At 39.7% G+C, this 23318-nt stretch overlaps 1 protein-coding gene across 8 annotated transcripts in view; it reads left to right on the top strand.

Annotated features, from left to right (window-relative positions):
- Positions 1-23318, top strand: part of FANCC (FA complementation group C) — a 193901-nt gene that overhangs the window by 153572 nt on the left and 17011 nt on the right. For all 8 annotated transcript variants that reach the window (XR_014555962.1, XR_014555963.1, XR_014555964.1 and 5 more), the window contains 10 exons: positions 455-574; positions 1563-1627; positions 2962-3123; positions 7475-7631; positions 12808-12860; positions 14645-14744; positions 16581-16656; positions 16822-16903; positions 19319-19490; positions 22677-22877. Coding sequence is in view for 2 of the 8 variants with exons in the window: in XM_083702040.1 (XP_083558166.1) it covers positions 455-574; positions 1563-1627; positions 2962-3123; positions 7475-7631; positions 12808-12860; positions 14645-14744; positions 16581-16656; positions 16822-16903; positions 19319-19490; positions 22677-22877 (1188 nt within the window). In the remaining 6 variants the exon portion in view is untranslated. The remainder of the gene's footprint in view (positions 1-454; positions 575-1562; positions 1628-2961; positions 3124-7474; positions 7632-12807; positions 12861-14644; positions 14745-16580; positions 16657-16821; positions 16904-19318; positions 19491-22676; positions 22878-23318) is intronic.

The following is a 23318-nucleotide window of genomic DNA, read 5'->3' as shown; positions in this document are numbered from 1 at the left end:
ACAGAGATAGTATTAGCATACCATAATTTCCCCATACACTGCCCTTCAGTCTTTGTGTTTCTTATAGCCCATTTGATTCTGCCATTTAAATCATGTTGGCATATTTGTGCCCTTTCAAATGTGTGATAAATATTTTATCTGAGCATTCGTTACGTAATTTTATATACATTCCCAAGATTCATGAAAGGATTTGACACTTGCTAATTTCCATTTGTTTCTTTTAATTATTCTTCTTTTTAATAGAAATCCTCCCTATTTGAGATAAAATGTTTCAGATTCATTGCCTCCTCTGTAGGTTCCATAACTTAGTGTTGAAGGTACAGATGTTGAATTGAATTCAAGTTACATAAAGCCTGTAATCGATGCATTTGCTTTCCTGCTAACCCTATGACAATAACAGAAGTTGCTTAGTTTTTAATCAGATATTTCTCTCTCCTGTTGACTTTTCCTCTAGGGTTCATTGTGCCACTTGCTCTCATTTTCTGGGCTGAGAAATCATGACACTGATATCAACAACTTTATTTCAACTCTTGGGTTCACGTCTGCAGATTACTATTCTAAATTAATTGAAAATGTGAGTACTTAGTACATTTAACCTTTAGCTACAAGCATGGTCGATTGTATCAGGAGCCTACAAATGTGCTTATACCATGCTTGCCATGGCAACTGTTGGCAAGTGCCCCTTTTCATCTTTGCCTTCATGGAGTGCTTCAGAAGCATGCAAAATGCCTTTGTAAATTCAGTGTGTTAGTTCAGAGCCATTCTCTAAGCCAATTGACACATTATGTTGCCATAGAAGCTTGAGAGATGGAGGAACATATAAGAAATCGCACAAGATTAAGAGAAAGTCAGCCACTTAACAACTTCTTAGCTAGAGTTTATTTGTCAAGGATGTCTGATAACCATTCCCTTACCTTGCAAAGAGTACAAGGACAGTGAGAAGGGGGAAAGTACTTAGCACTTCTCTAGCCCCCCCCCTGCCTAGAGGGACAACTTGTTAGCCACCTTCACTCTCTTTGAAGAGAGTTAGGTGTGATATAGTGGTACCTCGGGTTACATACGCTTCAGGTTACAGACTCCGCTAACCCAGAAATAGTACCTCGGGTTAAGAACTTTGCTTCAGGATGAGGACAGAAATCGTGCTCCGGTGGCGCGGCAGCAGCAGGAGGCCCCATTAGCTAAAGTGGTGCTTCAGGTTAAGAACAGTTTCAGGTTAAGAACGGACCTCCGGAACAAATTAAGTACTTAACCCAAGGTACCACTGTATAAGTTTTTAAAATAAAAAATAAATACTCATGGTTTCTTTTCAGTTCTTGATTTATGGTCAAGACCATAGGTCACAAAAAAGTACAGAGATTATTAATTCACTTGGAGGTGCAAATCATAACAACGAGAAAATACTACTTTTTTGTAAATATTTTTTATTAATTTTTCATTAATAACACTCCAATTGATAGAATACCAAATCTTGCCACATCATAATACTACGAGAAAATACTACTGATGCAACCTTCACTGAAATATGTATTTCTTTGTAACATGTGATTGACTTTATTAAACAGGTGGTCTTATCATTAGTGACAGAACTCAGCAGAAATCAGTTTAATGGACTTAACAGACAACAAAGGTTAGTATTATCTTTCTGTGATTTTAGTATATAGATGACTAGAATGAATGTTCTGTTTCTTTTGTGGAAAAGCAATTATACTGAAAAAAACATTAAATATGTCTATTTCAAACTGTTCTTAAACATTATTTTTGTAGTAAGTACATTACTTAGCAAAACAGCTCACAGTGAATCCTCAACCTGCATTGCAACGGTGCTTTTCTCCCAGCTAAAATCACAGACATATGTACTAGCTAATTGAACATTGCATCATCCTTCAGTATTTTACTTGATTCAACTGCAACTCACCCCAATCAGTGTTTCATGATAATCTTCCCTTGAGCCTGTGAGCAATTGGGGGACCACGTTCTGCAGTATTTAGTTACTGAACTGTCTACAAAGGCAACCCAAGGTAAAGCACATTGCAGTAATCTAATGTTGAGGTTACCAAAGCATAGATAGATCACTGCAACCAGATTATCTCAGATAGGGTCATAGTTCGGCAGTTGATGGAAAGCACTTCACACAACCAATACCAGTTCTGCCTCAAGTGGCAGTGGCAGACCGGTTGTCTTTGCATATTTTATTTCACATGCCTCACAGCTCAAACAATGTTATCTGTTTCTATATCAAGCCATAGCCATGCAGCCAATGTTCTGCTCCAGGTATAGCACTTTACTGCTCCCCACTGCAGCTAAGTCATGCAGCAGCTCATCTTGTATATACGCTTGCAGATTTGAATGAGCTTTGTTTTCTTTAAATGTAGATTTTACTATTCCAATAATGCAGGGCATTTCTCTAGTAATCTCCATTACTGAAACTATACTCCTATTGTTTGGAGACTTGATTTTACAGTTTTTGTCTGTCAACTTGGAAACCATGGAAATTAGATTGCATTGTGCACAAATCACAGAATCATGGAAAAGAGCCAGAGAAAGTTCATGTTTCTTTCAGCTGCACACCTGATGTCAGTCAATAGCAAAATTTCTGTTGAGTTAGGATTTCACTGTGAATCTGCTGAAAGCTCTGTCATGGGTAATACGTCTCTGGTGTTCTCTTGAGCATTGTTCTATACAAGTCCAAGTGTTTATTGTTGTCAGAGCAAGAGTGTACCCTGCCTGAACATATAAATGTAGTTGAGGTATGTAATGTGTTGTGAATGTAGCTGCATTTCAAATAAATATTTATTTTATTTTAATTTTTATTTTATTTTTATTTTATTTATTTATTTTGCTAGTCCTTAGGACTTTTAGCTACAAGTCAGTATTTGTTCTAGTTCTCTGTGTTTAATATTTTAGAAAAGTAAAAATATAACCGTTTCATCCTACAAAAGAAACCTTATTTTGTTTCTCCAGTATGTCTTCACGGGTAAAATCCATATCCCTTCTCTGTATACCTCTTATTACTTTGCCTGATGTAATGCCACTGCTGGAAGCACTTCTTAGCTATCATGAAGATGGATCACAAGAGGTCCTCCATGCTGAATTTTTAGAAGCGGTGAATAAGGCTGTGTTACAGTAAGTAGCCTAGAAAACACCCCAGTTCCCCTTTCATTGAAATTATGGTTAACCATCTGTTGAAATTTCATGTTTGATTCTTCTGATATCTACCGTATTGGAACAGCATATATTCATTCCATAGCACCTCTATGTAGCTAATATGCATGCTTCCATATAGGAGTGCACATGAGCTCACAGAGTGTCTGGCTGCTGTTTGATCTTACCCTCTTTGACAGGCTTTTGTGTCTCCTGTATGGTTGATAGGTAAAGGTAAAGGGACCCCAGACCATTAATAATAATAATAATAATAATAATAATAATAATAATAATAATAATTTATTATTTATACCCCGCCCATCTGGCTGGGACTCCCATTAGGTCCAGTCGTGACCGACTCTGGGGTTGCGGCGCTCATCTCGCTTTATTGGCCGAGGGAGCCAGCATACAGCCTCCGGGTCATGTGGCCAGCATGACTAAGCCGCTTCTGGCGAACCAGAGCAGCACACGGAAACACCGTTTACCTTCTCGCCGGAGTGGTACCTTTTTATCTACTTGCACTTTGATGTGCTTTCGAACTGCTAGGTTGGCAGGAGCAGGGACTGGGCAATGGGAGCTCACTCTGTCGCGGGGATTTGAACCACTGACCTTCTGATCAGCAAGTCCTAGGCTCTGGTTTAACCCACAGTGCCACCCGCGTCCCTTATATGGTTGATACAGGTGAACAAATTTATTTCTGCTCTTCCTGTGGATCAGGAAGAGCATGTTCTCCTTCTGGATTGCATCTCTTAGTGATCACATTACTTAATTCTACCCTGCAGTGACTTTTTGCAGTCATGATTCAGGTGAGTCTTTGAATTTGTTCCACCTGCTGCCACCCAGCTATCAATTGAGGTGATTAGGACAGGTGAATGCATTTTTTATTGTTCAGGCAAGGAAGTACAGGAGTCTCTGGCATAGAAAAATATGCAAGTCCACTCACAAGAGAGAACATAGTGAATGGTTTCTCCTCGCCAAAAAACCCCAGGGAAATTATTTATTAGCACATTTTTTCTAAGAAATCCTGAATTATTACTTAGCATCTTCGAAAACTCATACATTTTCTTCTAATTGACAATTTCTGTTCTTAAGCAAAGGGGAGTAGTTAATCACACCCTATGTGCTCCTGTTGCATTTCATGCTTCCGTCCACACCTTTACTTGAAGGGAGATCCGTTTCTTTCTTTCAGCATCTTCTCCTTTGTCCTCAGAATGTCCTGAAAGGCAGGCCTGTGGTGGTGGTGGGCAGCCAGGCCTTGGAGGGCTAATCTGTCTGGGGGCCCCCACCAGGGACTGGCTGCTTTTTTGTTTGAGTTTATAACTTGTATTCTAACAAGATTCCTGTTCAGGCTTCAGACAAGCTCTGCACAGGCCTCTTGAAAGGAAAGGAGAGTCTTCTGGTTCCTGACTGATGTTTTCATTCTTGGGCTGCCTTTTGCACCAGTGGGTTTTATATTTTTGATGCTGATGATACAGAAGCACTCTTAAGTCTGGGATTCTGACAGCTGAATGTGGCTCCTGGGTGCACCCACAGAGACCTACCAGGGCACCTGCCAGACGCTCTAATCCTTCAGCACCAGATTACAAAGTATAAAGTTTCATTTCATTCTTCCTGCATTCTGTCCAAGCTTTCTGTTTAAGACCACCACAGTTCTAACTGGTCAGCACACTTGGAAAAGAGAACAGTTCTCTCTGTGGGTAGCGTCCAACTAGACGTGAAGAGCAAGAGGAAGAAAACTATTTCATTGGGAGGGGCGGTGTGTTGGCTGGCAGAGAGAGAAGTTTCCTTCTGTGAAATGGTGGGTGGCTTGCCTTCTACGAAATGAAAGATCTGATAGAGCAGGCAACACTGAGTACAAAGGAGTTGTTTTGCATTTTGGGGCTCAGGCTCTATATTGTCATTGTGGCCAACCAATGTTATGATTTTGTGTAGTGATCAAGCCAAATGATTAAAAAAAATTAAAGTCGAGTACTTCATAGTAAGTTTTAAAGATACTCTGTTTTGTCACATAGCATCACATTTATTTGGGGGCTTGGCTGATCCACAGGGAAAGGCAAGCCCACTTTATTAGGAGTACCTGCCCTGCCACAAGGAAGGCCTGATTCAACATACATCTATCAAAACAGCAGTGTATGCATTAATGATGGCATTAGGGGCCAGACCACACCCCAAACAGTAAGAAGTGTTGCTTTGTTTTGGGAAGAATGTATGCTCTTGGCATTTTATATACCAAAGGGCACAATGAGAGAGGCAAGCAGTACATCACACAAGAGAAGTATGTTCTATCAAAACTGGATGTACCCCTCAAACTGCAGTCTATGTCTATGTAATGTTTGAATAATTCAAACAACTTCATGATGAAGCTAACATAGAATATATCACAACCTTCTGTATGGGACCATGGGCTGAAATCGATCTGAAACTGAGAAGGTCTGCAGGTAGTGGGAGACAGCAGCAACATTTCCTGGAAGTGTGAAAGTCAGATTGTTACCTGTTCACAGATAAGGGCAACTGGCTATTGGTTTAGAATACGGAAGAGAACTAATGCAAGGGAGATAGCAACCAAAGTATCATTTATCATGCAGCATGCTAATAATCCTATTATCTGCTATTACAAATATTAATAAATCATATTTAACTTTTAAATTTAACTCTCCTGATCTATTAGTTCCTTAGCTTAAACTTAGGTACTGTGTGATAATTAGTAAAGAAGGTAATATATAGAATTAAATGGTGTCAGCAGAGATTAAAGGAATAAGAAAAGCAGGCACCTTCAATGTGCACTGAAGGTGGGGGTCCTGTCTGAAATAACTTAAAAGTGAGATCTTATAACTAGAGATAATATAATGAAAAGTAACAAGCCATCACACCCTAATTTCCCACCCTAATTACATCCAAGTTTAACTAAGCAATGTTACAAGGTGTACAGCAGAACCCATATGTATTCCTACACACACTCTCAAGAGATTTAAGAACCTAAACTGTTAGATTAAATGTGTGTCCACTATGACTATGTTCCCCATCCTTGTGCCCACAAAAAGTTCACACATCTGAGGAATACATAAAGATTGGATTATTACTTGAAATAAGAGTAACAGAATATGGCTGCTGCTTTTAGACAGCAAAGTTACAATATAAGTGGGCAGCATACCACCTTGATCTTGAGAGTAAAAGATGTTCTAACTCCAAAAGCCTGGAGAGTGATTGTTTGCCACAGTACCCACAATAAAGTGATGCGAGAAAGGGTGGAGAAGGGGTATACCTGTCCTGAAGTAAGCAGAACCTAAATCAATGGTTTTGTTTGGGAGTTACGTTCTCCCCGTCAATGTACTATATGTACAAGCCTACAGTGTTGCTCTCTTCCCTTTCTTGGTCCATGATCCAGTGAAGTGTGAGGCTGGTCCTTGAGAGTGTAGAGTGAAAAGGGGGGTTTTATTTTTCACAGAAGGTTCCATTTTCTGTGCAAAACTCCTTTTTTTCCTATAAGAGGTGATGGTTAAACTTTGCTGGTAACACGGGATTCATGTGCTGATCTTTATTTTAGGTATTCAGAGATCGGAATATTTACTCATGCCTTCCGGGTCATATTTAAGATATGGACCAATACAAGGGTTAAAAAAGTTTAAAATTCAGGGGTATGTTTTTATATTAAATTATGCCAACTTCAGTAATGCCATGATCTACAGAAATAAATCATAGAAAAAGTTCACATTAGCACCCATCATTAGAACAGAACAACGTTTCTGGTCATGGGCATAGTGTGCTCACAGTAAGTTGGAAATTGTTCATAAAATTAAGAAAAGGTTGCTAATTATTATTCTTACTGTTCTGTAATTATTCTAATTCCAGCTTGCTTCAGTTAGCACAGCAACTGGAAACAATTATGAAAGAGCAATGAAAAAGGAAATTCTGGACTTGCATATGATTTTATGTTCTTTTTAAAGGAAGGAGGGCAGTTTTGTGGCCAGGAATGTGGACTCTAAGATTAAAATGGAGGAGGAGAAAATCTCATTCACCACCAGACACTGGAAACTTAGAGCAGGGGTTCCCAACCTCCAGGGCCCATTTGGAAATTTGAGACTGTTTTTGGCCACCACTATTACAATTTTGGGGGGGGGCATGAACAATGGCTTTATTTCCCTCATGTCCTGTTTGTGGGTTTCCTGGTAAGCCACTGTAGCCAGAATGCTGGACCAGATATGGCCTTGGCTGATGTAGCAGGGTTGTTACGTTGTTATGGCACAGCATGGCTACTGAGGTGGGCATTGCCAGTCACAAGACATCTGTTTCATAGTAGGCTGAGATGAACATTTTATTTATTTTTCCAATACAGAAAAAAGATTTTCTTGCCTGAATCTGCTGTGCTGCAGTTGTGGCTTCGCCATCTGCCTGGTCTGGAGAAAGCAGTGCTGCAGAATCTTGAAATTCTAATCTCAACTCAGCCAAGTTCACTGGAAGAGATGGTATGCCTGATAAAATCTTCCTTATTGGTAAGTGGGATGTACTGGCGTTAGAAAACTATTAAGATTTTGCTGCTCCTGTTGTACCAAAGGTCCTTTAAATATTTCTAAAATACACAATATAAGTATATTCAGGAGCAAGCAGTCCAAGTGGTACTTGTAGGCTTTGTGCATATGCAATACTAAGTCATGGTTTATTTGTTCATCTGAATGTGGCTTCATGGTTTGACTGTGAATAAACCACACTCATAAACCATACTTTGGTTGTAGTTTCTAAACCTTGGTTTACATTAACCATGGTTTAGCGTTATGTGCCAACCTGGCCATATAGTCCTAGCTATAAGTAGAAGAGTAAATAGCATAATGATCCATGGCTTTAAGGTTTTAATCTGAGAGTGCAGTATTATTAGTAAGAATTAAAAAAAAAATTTATTGAAAGATTTTCAGGGCTAAACTGTTTTCAGTTCATGGAGTCCTATTGATGAGTTGACTTCCTGTTATACATTTTAACAACACAATATTATTGTTGGCTAAAACTGATTGTGAATGCATATGTCAAAAAAAGCCTCTAATTGGGCTGTAATTAGGGTTGTTTGGTGCTGAGGGATGGGCCCCTATCATCCAGAGCAGCCAGTTAAAGATGGGTAGGAAGAGAGAGCGGTTTGGAAGCAAGGATTCTTTTTGTTTCTCAACAGTTATATGCCTCCCCTCCAGGTTACCTTCCCACCCATCTAGTAGGAAGACCTACCTCAGTTTCATAATCAGGCAAGAGATTTTTGCAATTCCAAGTACTTTTGTCCTTGGTTTCACATTATAAGCCTGCCATGAAACTGCTTCAAGTAAAAAGGAAGTCTGAACAGTTCCAGTCTATAGGCATAATTTTGGCTTGCCATTGGATATTCAGAGAACCATAGTCCTTTAAGAACCAAAGAAATAATCCCAGAGATAAGCCTGTTATTTTAAGTTACAATTATTTTAAATAAATAAGCAACCAGGACAGTAATTGATAATATTTCTAACACAACCATGAATGTATCTTTAATAGGGCTTTGGCTGAATGATGTAGGACAATGTTATATATCCGCATCTTGTAGAATACAACATTGAGCAGTATACAGAGCAGCAACTTTTAAAGTTTAGTCTTGGTAGTGGAAGACTGCTGTGCTTTATTATGGAAGAAATATGATACTCAACACTGTTATATTAGGGCTCCAAATGTAATTAAGGTGTGATGGTCTAGTAACTTCTAGTTTATGTGGTGTGCTGTTACTTGTGTTTCCATCCCTTGGGAAAAAATGAAATTGGTAATGGAAATTCTATAGTTACTAGGAAGTATAAAAACAAAAGATAAGTGTTATACAGGTTGCACATAGTGAAATGTCCTGTATAAATACTGTTTTGCTTTTCAGGAGTCGGTAACACTAGTTCTTTTTCCAGATGGTTAAAGGTGTGTGCATAAAACATACCAAAATAATCAGGCAAATATCTTGTGTGAACTGCATGGGGAAGGGAAACAGTTACAGGTATTGTCAGAAATGAGTTGTACGAATGTTGCAGTCTTTTTGCACTGGTGCCCAGCCACAGGTATCACCAAAGTGATTTTCTCATGAATGCAAAAGCATTCTGCTGGCTCACTGGTCTTCTGTGGCCAACTCTGTTCAGAAACACCAGCAGGCGATGCTTGTGCAACTTGCAACAGCATGAAAATTGTTTGCATAATAGCATGAGAAACTGGAGACCGTGGCCCACACATGGGTATATATCTGCTGGGTATATATCTTTTAGCTCAATCCACCAGTTAATTTCAGCTGATCAACTGCTTTTGAAACACAGTCTGTTCCCAGCTTTCGATTTGATGTGATTTTGTTTTTCATTCTTTGTATCTTTGCCTCTTGTGTGTCAAGAGATCTGAAACTGATTCCAAGGTGTTCATCTGCCCCCAAGATAATTTATTGCTCCACAACTGTGAGGAAAACAACATTCATAAATGGCCAATCTTGTGGATTTTGGGAGTTGACAAATATGAGATTTTTGCTGTTTTGTTGTGTTGCTAGAGAAGTGGACAAAATGTCCCAGCTTTCTGATGGTAGCAGCTATTTCAACAAAAGTTAATGTAAAGTAACCAGTTTGGAGTAGGGATCTCTCCCTGGTCTCTCATCTTGGAATCTTTAGTTGAAGCTGCTACTATTGTTAGTTAGAAACTGGTAAACACACTTGTCCCGTATCCTGTCTGCATCAAACTAAGTTGGTGTCACTGCTGTGACAGTGGTGGCTTCGTTACAGGACTGAAAGATGTGGGAAGAGATCTCTCTGCCTCCGAGTTCTGAAGCAGGTGCCACCATCCGTAAGAGGAGCACTTGGTCCTTCTCTTTTCCTGTGACCTCAGTGTTTGGTGCAGAGTTGAGCTGACAGCAGTATGAGTGTGCCTTCACATTGGGTACTAGGGAAGAGGAGAACAAAAGCCTTTATAGCTCACTGGCTAAATATGCACTACAACCTGGTGTAGCACAAGGCTTTATTTTCTGCCCTTTCCTGGCTACCCATGTAAAAAGATTCAGATAGAGCTAGGGGTACTGACAAGGAAAAGCACCTGCCATTTTCTGATGCTCTTGGGCTAGTTTAAATAAAGTCACATTTCACTTTGTGCAGATTTTGTCAGTTTCTTTCAGTTGACAGCTTTTTATTTAGATTCCACTAACACTGTGTATTGCTTAAGAGATTTTCTGTCTTCTATTAAGAACCCTTTGAGCATGTAAACATTCACTGTAACATTTCAAATAGAACACAATCAGTGTTTGAGACTAAACCTCAGCTAAGCTTAACTTCAACAGAAAGTTGTAGAATACCAAAAATCAATGCAGGTGATACTGCAGTGCAAGTCCACGTGACATCAATTTATTGCTAGCTAAACCAAGCTATTAGTTAATCTTACAAAGAATTCTTGACTGGTTCCAAAATGCATTTGATTTTGCAGACTCTGCAAACTAAAATTACGGATGGCCATGATCAAGCTTACTTATTAAGTTATTTGTGTCCAGCAAAGCCTGGTGTTTTAGCTTCACAGCAACTTTATGAGGTCGATTAGTTTGAGAACTTCACAGCTGAAAAGGAATTTGAACTTCACTTTGGCACTTGCATAGTCAAACTAACCACCCATTTTGTAAGAAGGCAGCTGTCAGAACTGAGCATGCTCAGTGGCCATGAAACATACTTGTGAAGGAGAAAGGGAAAATGGGATAGGGGATGTGTGAATGGAATGGTTAGGATCCTGAACAGAAGCAACCCACAGTGCAACATTTCATTGCAGGGCCCCACTTGTACACTTTTATTACCAATCTCAGTTCTCCGAGTGCTGATCCATATGTGGCCCATCCACCCACACAAAGGAGCTATCTGTAGGCTTGGAGGAGCCACAAGATTTGAAAAAGTGCAAAAAAGCTTTAGCGGGGGGACGCCATGGGGGGAAACCACAAAACCATTCCACAAGTACTGAGGATGCTCAGTGACCACACAAAGATAATTGACTATGGGGGGGGGAGTGGCTAGAATCCTGAATGGCAGCACTCTACAGTGTAACATATTGTTACGGATCAACTTTTTCCTTGCTGTGTTTAAATATTTGTGTGTGTGTGTGTGTGTTGTTCGTGTTGTGTGTGTGTGTGTGTGTGCGTGTGCGTGCACTACTCTTCTTTGCAAAGAAAGGTAAAAATGCAGGACCATTGCTAAAGTTAAGGAAGTGTTAAAGGCTGTCTAGTAAATAAGATTCTGTGGTATGATTAAAAAAGATAGTGGTGTTAACCTTAATAACCTTAATAATATGAAAACTACCAGCCTCCAAATTGTGAGTATGTGAAACTGAGCAGTCTAGTAGCAGTTACTGTGTGCAAAAAAGGCACTACGCCTCCTGCCTACATTTTGTCATTTTAACATATATCACCCAATTCACTTTCAAAAGGAATTTGAAAATGACAGTTCTTCAACGATCTGTAATTTTTATTTATTTTATTTTTTTAGAAATATGTGATAAAGCCAGCTGTGAATAGTCATGAACACTAGGTGGCATACATTTAATATGATAACTTAAATGCAACTATATGGCAAAACACTGGAGTACAACATGAAAATGAGGTGACATGTAATCTTTTCAATATGATAGTGACATGTGAGGAAAAATGAGAAGATGTTTAGACTAACGGTTCTCTTCTCATTTCCGCCTTTATGCTTTGTGAGATCTATACTTCCTCGAAATATTTTCCCCTGTGTAGCTGGCTTGGCTACATGAATATTTGCTTTGAGCACTTGGAGTGAAGCTTTCCCAGCATGAAAGTTGAATGGAACAATTTCTTTTTGCTCAGTGCTCCAAGTTGGGGCAGCAAGACATAAAAACTGTCTGAAAAGCCACTAACCCATCTTTTTATCCTGTGGCTGATTTTCTTTAAAAAGAAATGAAAAAAATAAGTATAAGAAAGTGGACTTTGCATCAATAAGGTGAATTTGTGTATTTTAAATATTAGTATCTTTTGAATGCTGATATTCATTAATTTTTAACTTTGAGAGTAATAGTAAAAGTTAAAAATAACCTCTGACAGTCACTGATAAATCTCAAATGAAACAGTCTTTAGCTAATGACCAAATTGATACAGGACTCCTGTGAATTTGGTTACATAGACCTTAGAAATAGACATTCAAATCTATAATGGATATGAAAAATGAACCCTGGTAAAACAAATGGTACTTTGGGGAAACTTTTATACCTGTTAAAGGTTTGATAACACTCACCCACAAGTATGGGGCCACATTGCTCGGAATAGACCTATGGAAATGTATGGCCATGATCAGCTTAGGTCAGTTAATACTCTTATTAAGCCCCTTTCCAATTTGCTTTAGCCTTCCAGAGCAGATTTCTGGTCATTTTTATTATAACAAACCATCCTCATTTGCTTAACGTTACTGTTATTCTCAGTCATTCCCCTGAAGTCACTGCATCATGGGAGAGAAGAAGCACATTTAAGTTATTGGACTAAGATAGCCTTCTCCAACCTAGTGCCCTACTATTGTTTCGGACTAGCAGCTCCAATCTATCGAGAACTATATTAGAGTTACATGCTTTGGTGACCAGCTGTTGTTTGTCTTGTTGCTTTGTGTTGAGTTTATGATACAAGCTTTGTCTAAACTATCTTACTTGTTCTTTTGTTATTTGCAACAGCACCAAGCTGCATGTCATCCGGCTGTCTTCAGAACTATAGACGAAATTTTCAAGTAAGATTACATACAATTTATGTGGAAGGATTTTGCCTATCCATCCCAAATCAGTAAACAATATAGAACTGCAATAGAATGTCCCAGCATTCCCATATTTTAAATACGGTGCATCTTGTGATAGCATTCACAAAATTATGAAGAATTTCTTAATATCGAGAAACTGATCCACAGAACAACATATGCAGCTTAGTTTTACTGCTGGCTATTCAAGGCAAAGAATTAAATGCAAGATGTTGTATAACTGATAGTAGAGAAACCAGCCTGTGCTTGAGGTACTTACATACACATTTTATCATAGCAGCCCCCACCCCACACATGTCCAAGTATAAGGGAATCCATTTTTGTTTAATTGTTTGATTCCACTACATGCCACAAAGATACTGGTTTTTGAAATTTATCTACCCATGAAAACTAAATAAGTTGCAGAATTCAAAAGTGGCAAGGAATATTCAGGAAAAGAAATTTGAATGATCTTGAGGGAAGTGGTTTTCTTTTACAATTATTTTCATTTCAGATAGTTTCAAGGGATATCAAATCAATACTTAGACTGTCTTTGAGTTCTGAACTTGAGAGGGAGCTTTGGGAGCAAATCCCTTGCTAAATATGGACGTGCTAAAAGTGAACTCTTCCCCCACTCAACAATTCAGAAATCACTGAGCCATTTCCAGCAAGATCATTTTCCCCTCCCTGTTTTGGATTTGCTTGTGGTGTAACCCTCCATCAGTTCTAGAGTTTTCTGCTGCCCATTCCTCTCCTCTCCCTACTTTCTGGACATACTAAGCTGTAGGATGGGGAAGGAAACCTGAAGCAGCAAAGACTGGCAGCCGGAGAGCGGCAGCCTAAGTTCCTGTAGTTTTTATCTGCAGTTAGAACTTATGAGATGCTCAGAACCTCAATTGTTGATAGTAATTTGGGGAAATTCCTAATTTCTTAGAAGGAAGATTTTAAAAAACAAAACCAGTGTCCAGGGTTCTCCTTGGCGGTAGACACTGAGCATACAGGCACTGCAGACTGGAAGCATGGGAACTAAGGGAGAGCTCTCACCTTTGGAGACCAGGTGAGGAGAGGTAGCAGAGACATCAGATGAGTTCTTTCAAAGCTTATGATGAATGCTGGTAGGTTGCCCAAGCTTTCTCCAAGTAAACTTGAAAAGAATGAACCACTTACAAATCAAGATGGGGGAATGAGACCAGAAATGTCCTAGTGCACACAAAGAAATCATAATCCACATACAAAATGCCTATTGTGATTCAACAGTATTAATATGGCAGCAAAAACAGATATGCTGAAGAGATGGGAGAATGAGGATTAGGGAGGATGGAAACATGTTTAACCAGAGCCAGGGGATGAGCTCAGAGGTTTGATGCCACCAAACAATAGCTGTGCCATTTCTTCCTTTCATGTCCCTGCTTCCAGAGCAAACTCGAGATTTAATATGTAAGAAACTGAGCAACTAGATACTGTGTTTACAGTTGTAGCTGGAGGGTTTGCAGTTGCCAAAACAAGGTAAAACAATTGTAGCTTGACATTGGATTTGTAATAACAGCAATTATATTGCAGAATGGTATTTGTATGTTCATTTTAAAAAAAGAAAAGAAGAAGAAGCAAAGTGAAGTTAGTGTTTTTATTTCCCAGGTTGCATAATAGCTAGATAGGTTTAAGATCACAGCCCAAGGCATGTGAAGAATGCTCTCATTTGTTTTTACCTTCTCTCAATTAATGGTTGCATGATTGGCACACTCATAATCTGACCTGTCATACTTAAACTTTTTGCTGCTCAGGAATGCACTGCTGGAAACTGATGGAGCACCAGAAGTAATGACCATAATGCAGGTATTTACACAGTGCTTTGTTCAAGCATACCACAAGAATAATAAGCAGGTTAGTTGAATTCCATTTTTCATTATTATTTTTTAAATGAGATGCTTCAAAATGTAGTATAAAAAGAACAATTTTAGGTTGCAAAGTGCTAAAAGAATACAATGAGCAAAATAATGCCTTGCTGCTGTAGTAAATGAATGCCAAGATAAATCTGAGGTGTCTTAAATGGAATCAAATGTTAGAGGGTTTTTTAGGGGGAGGAGGCTTAATCCACAAATTATTTTCACAGCATTAGTTCACAATTGTAGATTATATACTTGTACAAGTTATAATAAACTGTCCATTTGACAAAACTATGCTTTTTATTACTGTACTACATCATGAATCTATAGTGCCTTTCCGCCTCATAGGGATGTCTACTAGTTAATGATCTCTCTTTTCTCACAAACACACACTCTCTCAACAAATATTAATGAATAAATATTTTTTCTAGATTTACACCTAGAAAAACTGTAACACCTTGACCCTACTTCTTAACACGCTCATGTAACGTCTGATTCTTCCCTACCTATAGTTTTGTACCTGTAGTACCATTGGGATTACTTCATTTTCCTTTAGGCAACCAAAGTATCCATGTTTGGTAGTCTGATGCTTTAGTTTGGGGCCACATAATCTCTTCAGGTTTTACTCCCATAAAACTTTTCAGAGAACCAAATACTTCATTGTGACTTTTAAATTTTATTGGGGGAACTGTTAGTTAGTGAAAAGATGTGTCTTACTGGAACCAGTACAGTAATTGACTAATTAGCATTGTGATTAAATCTCTCTTTTAGTTTCAAAAGGTATAAATTAGAGTTGAAATTGAAGCTGTCTCAGTTAATATGTACAGATGCCACTCCCATTAATTTTATGCAGCTTTATTTCTATGGTAGCAGCACATTTTGCAGCCTCAGGGTGGTGGGGGCGACTGAGTGGAGAACGTAATCCAAGATCCCACACACCCTTCAAATAGCTAGGAGCCAACTATGCTGTAGAGGTTGTTTGTGTGCTTTGTTGTTGAGCTCTTTTTAAAACATTAACTAGATCTTCTATATGTTGTTTGCATGAGATTTCATTTTCACTCTTTATTAGAGAAGAGAAATACTTGGGTGTTGGTTTGGTATGCAGGCAGGAGTGCTTGCAGCTCTTTAACTGTACATGTCTTGAGTTCTGCACAAATCTTTAATGTAGAGGATGACTGCAAAAGTCAGAATTTCTCCAAATCTTTGTGTATATGGATATAAAATATATGGACAACTTCTGCTGGAAACAAAATGTTGTTTTGTTCACTCAGCCTTGTGGGTACCACATGTTAGTCTTGTAAACATATGCAATTGTTGTGGACAGATACGTTCAGGAAGTTCAGATAGTAATATTACAGAAAAAGTCACTCTCACAAAAAATGCTACAAAGCTAAACTATCTACATGTGTGCTGCATTCACACATCTTGGTTAGCCATAAACCATAGTTTAGTGTGCATTTCTTTCCATTCCTCCCAGCTCACTCTGGGAAGGAAACCAAGACAAACCAGGGAAGGTTTGCTTTTGGGTTACTGATTGCAAAACAAATAATGACCCCTGGATCAAATACAACTCTCAGCTTGGGATCATGGTTTTTTTCCTCTAGATCACCCCTTACAACTCACAGTTCTATGTTGACATGGAAAGGATTTTTAAAAAGTTGGCTAGGAGGACTTTGAGCAAAGTCGTGAGGTTTGTGGCATTGTAAGAATGCAATCTGTAGGGTTCCTTTCCTTCAATATGAATAGCATGTTTTGTGTTGTATTTGCATATTTTCTGATGGGGCAAGTTTTAAGAACTAGTCCATAAGTGATACTTGTATTGACTTTGTTTTAGCTTAAGTTTCCACTGAAGGCCTACTTTCCTAATAATCCTCATTCACTTGTGATGGCTTTCCTTAAACATCCCTCAGGTAAGATCAGCTATGAAGTACTTTCCATGTTATCAGCTGTGTTTATTTTTGAGATTGATGTACTGTATTACAAATCCTCTAGTTTCTTAAGAATTTTCTCTAATACAACATAGTGCATATTTTGGTTTTCACTTCAAATGGCTCCTATTAATATTTATCTTTTAGACTTGCCAGCTACTGGTTTGCATCAACACTTGACCCACATTGCAGAAATGCTCAAAGCAACAGTAGAAGCAAAGTGCACTGGGTAAGCAACAGTAGCAATGGTTTCTTTTTTGGCTTTTTTCCTTTTCCTTTTATTTTGGGAATGCCATTGGCTTGGGATAGCTTGATGGTTTAAATTTCATTCCCTTTAGTTTTGATTTATTACTGGATTGGTTTAAAAAACAACAACAACAAGGCAAGCTTGAAATTAAACAAATGGGAAGACATTAGTAGCCCAGACCATTCATAGATTGCTGTCTTAGAGCACTCTTGTCTACAAGGGCTTCCCATTTAGTTCAGTGGGGTAGCATCTTCTGTGCTCAAAAAGACAGCAGGTGGAGCTGCCTCTTTGCCTGGAACCATGAGTGGGGAACCCTTTTCAGCCTAAGAACTGCATTCCCTGGTGGCTAATCTTTTGGGTAGCCGGTGAGGCCAAAACGAGTTTAGCCAAAGCAGGAATGGGAGGTTTGCACCATAATCTCTCATTGCTCCAAGCCAGATTTTCATGAGTGTAACGACAGCAAGATTGGGCTCAGAAGGTGAGCAAAATCCTTGACCAGGATCATTTGGGAAGGAAATGATTCCTGAGATATGCTGTTCCCTAGTGATGCTTTTTCAATTGCGCATTTTTCCAGTTCTCAGTTTGCTGCATTTTTGTATTGATTTCTGGTTTGTGGGGGTTAAAGATGTCTTCATGAAATTTTGTCAGTCTTTTAGTGTGCATTTCTCTTAAAACACTTTCCCCCTCCAAGCAAATTCCCCTACAATACTGCATTTCTGTATGTTGTTTTCACTAATATATTCACTATCATGTATACTTTCACCTAATATGTGTATTTTTATATACTCTTATTTGGTTGGGGAACTACATTGCTTTTAAGCAGTATTTCAGTTTGCATATTTCACAAAGTGGAAATTGGGCAAGTTTGCATTAACATATGAAGCAAATTAAATTTAGAGTCTTAAAGATAAAAGCTAACACCTTGAATTGAGTCTAGATACAAAGTGAAAGTTAGTGAAACTAAACTAGCATAACTGGAAGTAATTTGGACACAAACTACCATGGTCAAGTCAGCCTTCTCTAGGAAATGGTGGTGTTTGTGAACCAGAGTTGGTAAAAAGCATTTCTGGCTACTGTTGTCTGTACTGTACATATAAGCAGCAGGTAAAGGTAAAGGTACCCCTGCCCGTACGGGCGAGTCTTGCCAGACTCTAGGGTTGTGTGCTCATCTCACTCTAGAGGCCGGGAGCCAGCGCTGTCCGCAGACACTTCCGGGTCACGTGGCCAGTGTGACAAGCTGCATCTGGCGAGCCAGCGCAGCACACGGAACGCCGTTTACCTTCCCGCTGGTAAGCGGTCCCTATTTATCTACTTGCACCCAGAGGTGCTTTCGAACTGCTAGGTTGGCAGGCGCTGGGAGTGAACGACGGGAGCGCACACCGCCGCGGGGATTCGAACCGCCGACCATGCAATCGGCAAGTCCTAGGCGCTTAGGTTTTACCCACAGCGCCACCCGCGTCCCTTATAAGCAGCAACAGGTCCAGAAATACCCCAACTCTATGAACACTGCACCTCCACCAGTATCATATCTGCTGACCAGCAGTGGAGTTCCAGGGTTTCAGTAGGGAGCCACTTCCAGTCTAACCTGGAAATTCCAGGAATTGAATTTGGGACTTTCTATATCCGTAGCACATGGTCCACCGCTGAGCTATGGCCCTTGCACAGTTATGTTGTCTATATTTCTTATGTCAAGAGTTGTTGTGTTATGTTAGGTTTTATTTTTTGCCTTGCTTTGGATGGATAGTTGATCTGAAAAGTGGCCTAAAATATTTAAAATAAAATACAAATAAATAAATAACTACGGCCAGCTCCTCAAACATTATACAGTGGTACCTCGGGTTACAAACACTTCAGGTTACAGACTCCGCTAACCCGGAAGTAGTACCTCAGGTTAAGAACTTTGCCCCAGGATGAGAACAGAAATCGTGCGCCGGCGATGCACTGGCAGCGGGAGGCCCCATTAGCTAAAGTGGTACCTCAGGTTAAGAACGGTTTCAGGTTAAGAACGGACCTCAGGAATTAAGTTCGTAACCAGAGGTACCACTGTAATCCCGTAACAGAAATGAGAAACAAAAGTTTGTGTTTCATTTGCATGTAAAAGTTGTTCAAGGCAGAAGACAGTTTTCAAAGTGCAGTTTTAAGAAAAAATGTCTAAAATATTTGTGAGCTATCTTTTTTATTATTTAAGGGCATATTGGAAATTAATTGCTAGATACCTCTCTGCTGAAGGAATTACTTTTCCTGTTATGAAATATTATTATTGTACTGCCATGGAGTGCCTTGCCTCATGTGCAGATAAGACTGCACAGGTTCCAAATGAGCACCTTTTGGGAATCTATGATGAAATTTAAAATTATAATTAATGGAAAAACTGAAATACATTTTGTGCTGTTCCAGATATTGTGGAGACCTCTTTGAGAACTGGTTTTTGTTTGTTCATTTTGGAGAATGGGCTGATATCGCAGCAGAGCAGTTGTTGTCACAAGTGGAATCCTCAGATGCTTTGTTTTGGCTTTTGGCATTTTACTATTATCCAGGTGAAGAGAATTGGCGGAGAACTCAAACAATGGTGGGTAGTTCTATCTATGCGTGTGAGAATTCAGTAATCGGCCATATGTCTGAAATGTGAGGCATTGTGGTGTAGAAGAAATATTTTGCCACAGTTGTTATTTAAGCCAAGGCTGTAAAGGCTGTAATTGAAATTCAGTCCTGATCGCAAACTCCACTTTCTGCAGGGATTGGCTCCATTCAGGAGCTTGGAAAGTGGGCCTTGCCTCTGGCAGGAAATTTAAAAGGCACTGAATGCAACGCAGTTTTGCCAAGGAATAATTGGGAGTGCATTTGCGGTCATGGCTTTGCCTGCCCTATACCTGATTTCATATGACATCAGGCAGCCCTGCCTTGGAGAAAATGGCCTTTTGGGCCAAATTAGGACCCCTAGCAGGCCTAATTTGGCCCGTGGCCCAGATGTCCCCTGTTCCTGGTTAAAGGCTTAGAGATTCTTTCTAGGGATCTTCCATTCATTAAAATTTCCAGTCACAAGACTTTCTATTAAGTCTCTTGCTGGCCACAGCAACTCAGCTGTATCAGTAGTGGAAAATAACAGCAGCTCTGAGGATTAGACTACTAGTAGGGCAGGTGAATAAAATGCTAGATGTCCATTTAGCATTTATAATGTAATAATCTCTATTTAGCTAGCTTTCTACACTGCCAGTTGTCACTCTTGAATCATTCACTAGTAAAATTGTATAGCTCTTGGAGGTCTCACAGTATGATCACGTTAAAACTTTGTGTGGTGGTAACGAGACAGTTCTTCCATTATCACCAATAGCAGTGACATTAGGTTAACCTTTCCTGTCTAATATACCTTTAGAAATCATAGTGATCTTGTGACAAAGGAGCTGCGGGCATCCTGAATTACCGCCAAGTACTCTTTTCATATAAAGACATGGGAGCTATTATTCAGTTAGCCAATTAGTTGATTTCTATCCTGACTTTTTATCCAGAAAGCTCACTAAAATAATTTAAGTTAAAAATAAATGAAACACAATTATGTTGGGCTATTTCTTCCCCTTCCCAACAGCTGGCATTGTTCTAGGGTAATGTACACTCTTCGCATTAGTCCATTATGGATGTTCCCATCAACTTTATCCCATGGCATTCCTTTGAATTCTGGCAACTGGGCGGTCTGTTGCCTGACTGTGCACTGTGTGCTCACTGCCCAAAGGCAAAGAGGGACAGAACCAGGGGCTGCAGCAGCTGTGACTCAGGTGACCTGCTAAGTGATAGCAGTTATAAGTTCCATGTTAGTATGTGTGCTTATTAATTCCTCTACGTGCCTCTTGTGTTTTGCACAAGTAAGAGTGTACACAATAAGTTTTCTGTACATTAATGGCCTCCCTGAAGTTCAGGGAATAGTTCTGCTTCTAATGGTAGTGACAGTAGTAGTAAAAAATGCAGTGACACGAGAATGCAGTCTTCTCTTGATGCAAAATTGCACTACAGAGGTGAGCCTGGCACCTTCATTATGGGCACCACAAAATAATAGTAACCTCTGGAAATTTTAATTGTCACTTCCTTTACTTATGGAGTCTTCTTTCATTAAAATGCTGCCAGGGGTTAGTTCTGTTTACACCTTTTAATTTCTTTAACCGCTCATGCCCTAACGTGACCCTTTCCAGTAAATACTCTCTCCTCCCACACCCCTTTTTCTTCAGTTGCAAAACTGAAATGAAGGGGGGGGGGGACTCTTTAAGCATGTGGTTTTGCAGCAGTTTCCACAGAGAGGAGAATTTTAACCCCTGAGTAGGCAAAATAAAAAGAGTGAAACTGCAGTCATTATATACATGTTGTGGGGGCACCAGAAGTTACATTAATGTTGAAATCAATTTATGTATAATTACAGAATGGAAATAGATCTGTAGATTTTCTGAGAGCAGGGAGGGATTCTGGAGGAGTGGTTTTAGCACTGCCTCCTTCAAGCTGGCAGGGGCCACCCCATATTGCAAGGAGGCATTAATCTGGCCCAGCCTACTTTGTTACCTTCCCTGCCACTAGTCCTCACCAGCGTTCAATTTCATTCGACCAGAGTTTTCCTCCACTTTTGTTCAAACTGTCTCCCAACTTGTTTCTTCATCCTAAGCTCTCTGGGGTATACCAGGACGCTAAATGGGTTCCGTGAAGTGGGAGAAAGACGCTCAGGGGTGATCATGTCAATGGCTTGGGCTATTTGGATGTCCCAGCCAGGGCATTGACAGAAGCAGCAGTCATATCAGCCAGGAAATCCCTTATAGCTGCCTGGAAACCCATTGGACCCATTAGCCTATGATGACGGCCCATCCTAATAGGCCCCCCACCACTGCAGAGGGGGGAAGGTGCTGAAAGCCTAAATCTGACCATGACAAGGGGTGATGTCAATATCCCCCACTTTCAGATTGCCCTCTTCCTGCCCAGTTAAGAAATCAAGGTCCAGAATGCAGCCTGCCGCATTCGTTGGGCCAATGACATAGACATTTTTAAATCAGGAAGCATATTTATAAATGTTAACAGAGGGGGAAAGACACAATACGGAAATAAATTGCTTAAAACTAGTGTGTTTAGGGTTGCCAGGAAGGAGATATTTTCCATTTCCTGCCGTGCCTTTTATGTAGCAAATATTTTTAGGTAATACTTCTTAGGATCTAGCCAATAATTTCCTTTAATGCACAGACTCTTAAATCCTGCCTCTGTTTTGGCTCCAGAAACTGTTTGTTCTGGCTGCTCCAAGAGAGGAAGGTGGGGGGGGGGTATGTATTTTAAACAATACTAGAAGGAAACCAACCCCCCTGGATTCATATCAGATTTTTTTTATCAGACGAGGTCAGATTGCAAGGGGATTAATTGATTTGTAGCTCCTGTATTGTCATAAGCTCTCAAAGAGCCTTCTGTTCTTTTCCCCACAATAGAACATCCTAACTTCATTCCACTTTGTGACTTTCACCGTTTCCGTTTACCAAAAAAAGAGAGAGGTCAAACCCTATATCATGGTCCTCGGTGCTTAGTATTTCAATACTACTAAAAGCGGGGAGTTTCTAGTTCCTATGAAATCTTCATTCTGCTCTTTGTGGTCCAGAAAGTAAACGATGCAGAATCTCTCCCTCTGTGACCCTCCGTCACTGGCTCAGGAACCAGTTATGTGCTTTTCTGCAAATCTCAAGAAAACAAATGTTTATCTTTCACTTTGCAAACTTTTATTCCTTGCAATGCTTCTCAACAGGTGGAAGCAAGATCTGTATGTGAACATCTGACTGCCCTGTTCAGAACGCCAACTATTTCTGTCACAAATCTGCAGACTGCAGTTAGCAGCAGAACAAAACAAAACAAATCAAGTAGCAACCTGGTAGTTACACACCTGATTATCAGCTTTCTGCTGTTTACTCCTACTGGATACACAATAGCCGAAGAATTTATTACCCATGTAAGTATTTCTCTTCATTTTTTTACTGATAGCAAGATACCTACCAGTGTGAACAAATAAAAATTCTGCAGAATGTCGATTGTGAACAAGGAATCCCCTGCTTGTGCCTTAGTTGTGTGTGCACTCATCACAGCCTCTGTGTCACATGGTGGAGCAACCCAAAAGGTGGTATATACCATTTTCCTACACCCGGATTAAAGTTATGGTGGGGAGAATTCTGGTTTGATGATGATGATGATTATTTTCCCCAGCCACTCCAGCCAGCTCACAGAAAATTTGAGTGCTCCTAAAAATATTTTTAAATATGTGTTGCGAACTGCATTGTGGAACCCCCTCCTCTGTGAAGAGGAACTCATTTCTAGTTTGAATGCAGAACCGAGAAAAGAGTTAGGTCACCAATATCACTTTATTTTTAGAGGGGTAGAAAGTTGCTTTGCTGTC

This window comes from Podarcis gaigeae, assembly GCF_964106915.1.
Source record: "Podarcis gaigeae genome assembly, chromosome: 11".
NCBI classification, from domain to species: Eukaryota; Metazoa; Chordata; class Lepidosauria; order Squamata; family Lacertidae; genus Podarcis; species Podarcis gaigeae.
Note: the sequence above shows the minus strand (reverse complement) of the source record. Positions and strands in the feature narration are given on the sequence as shown.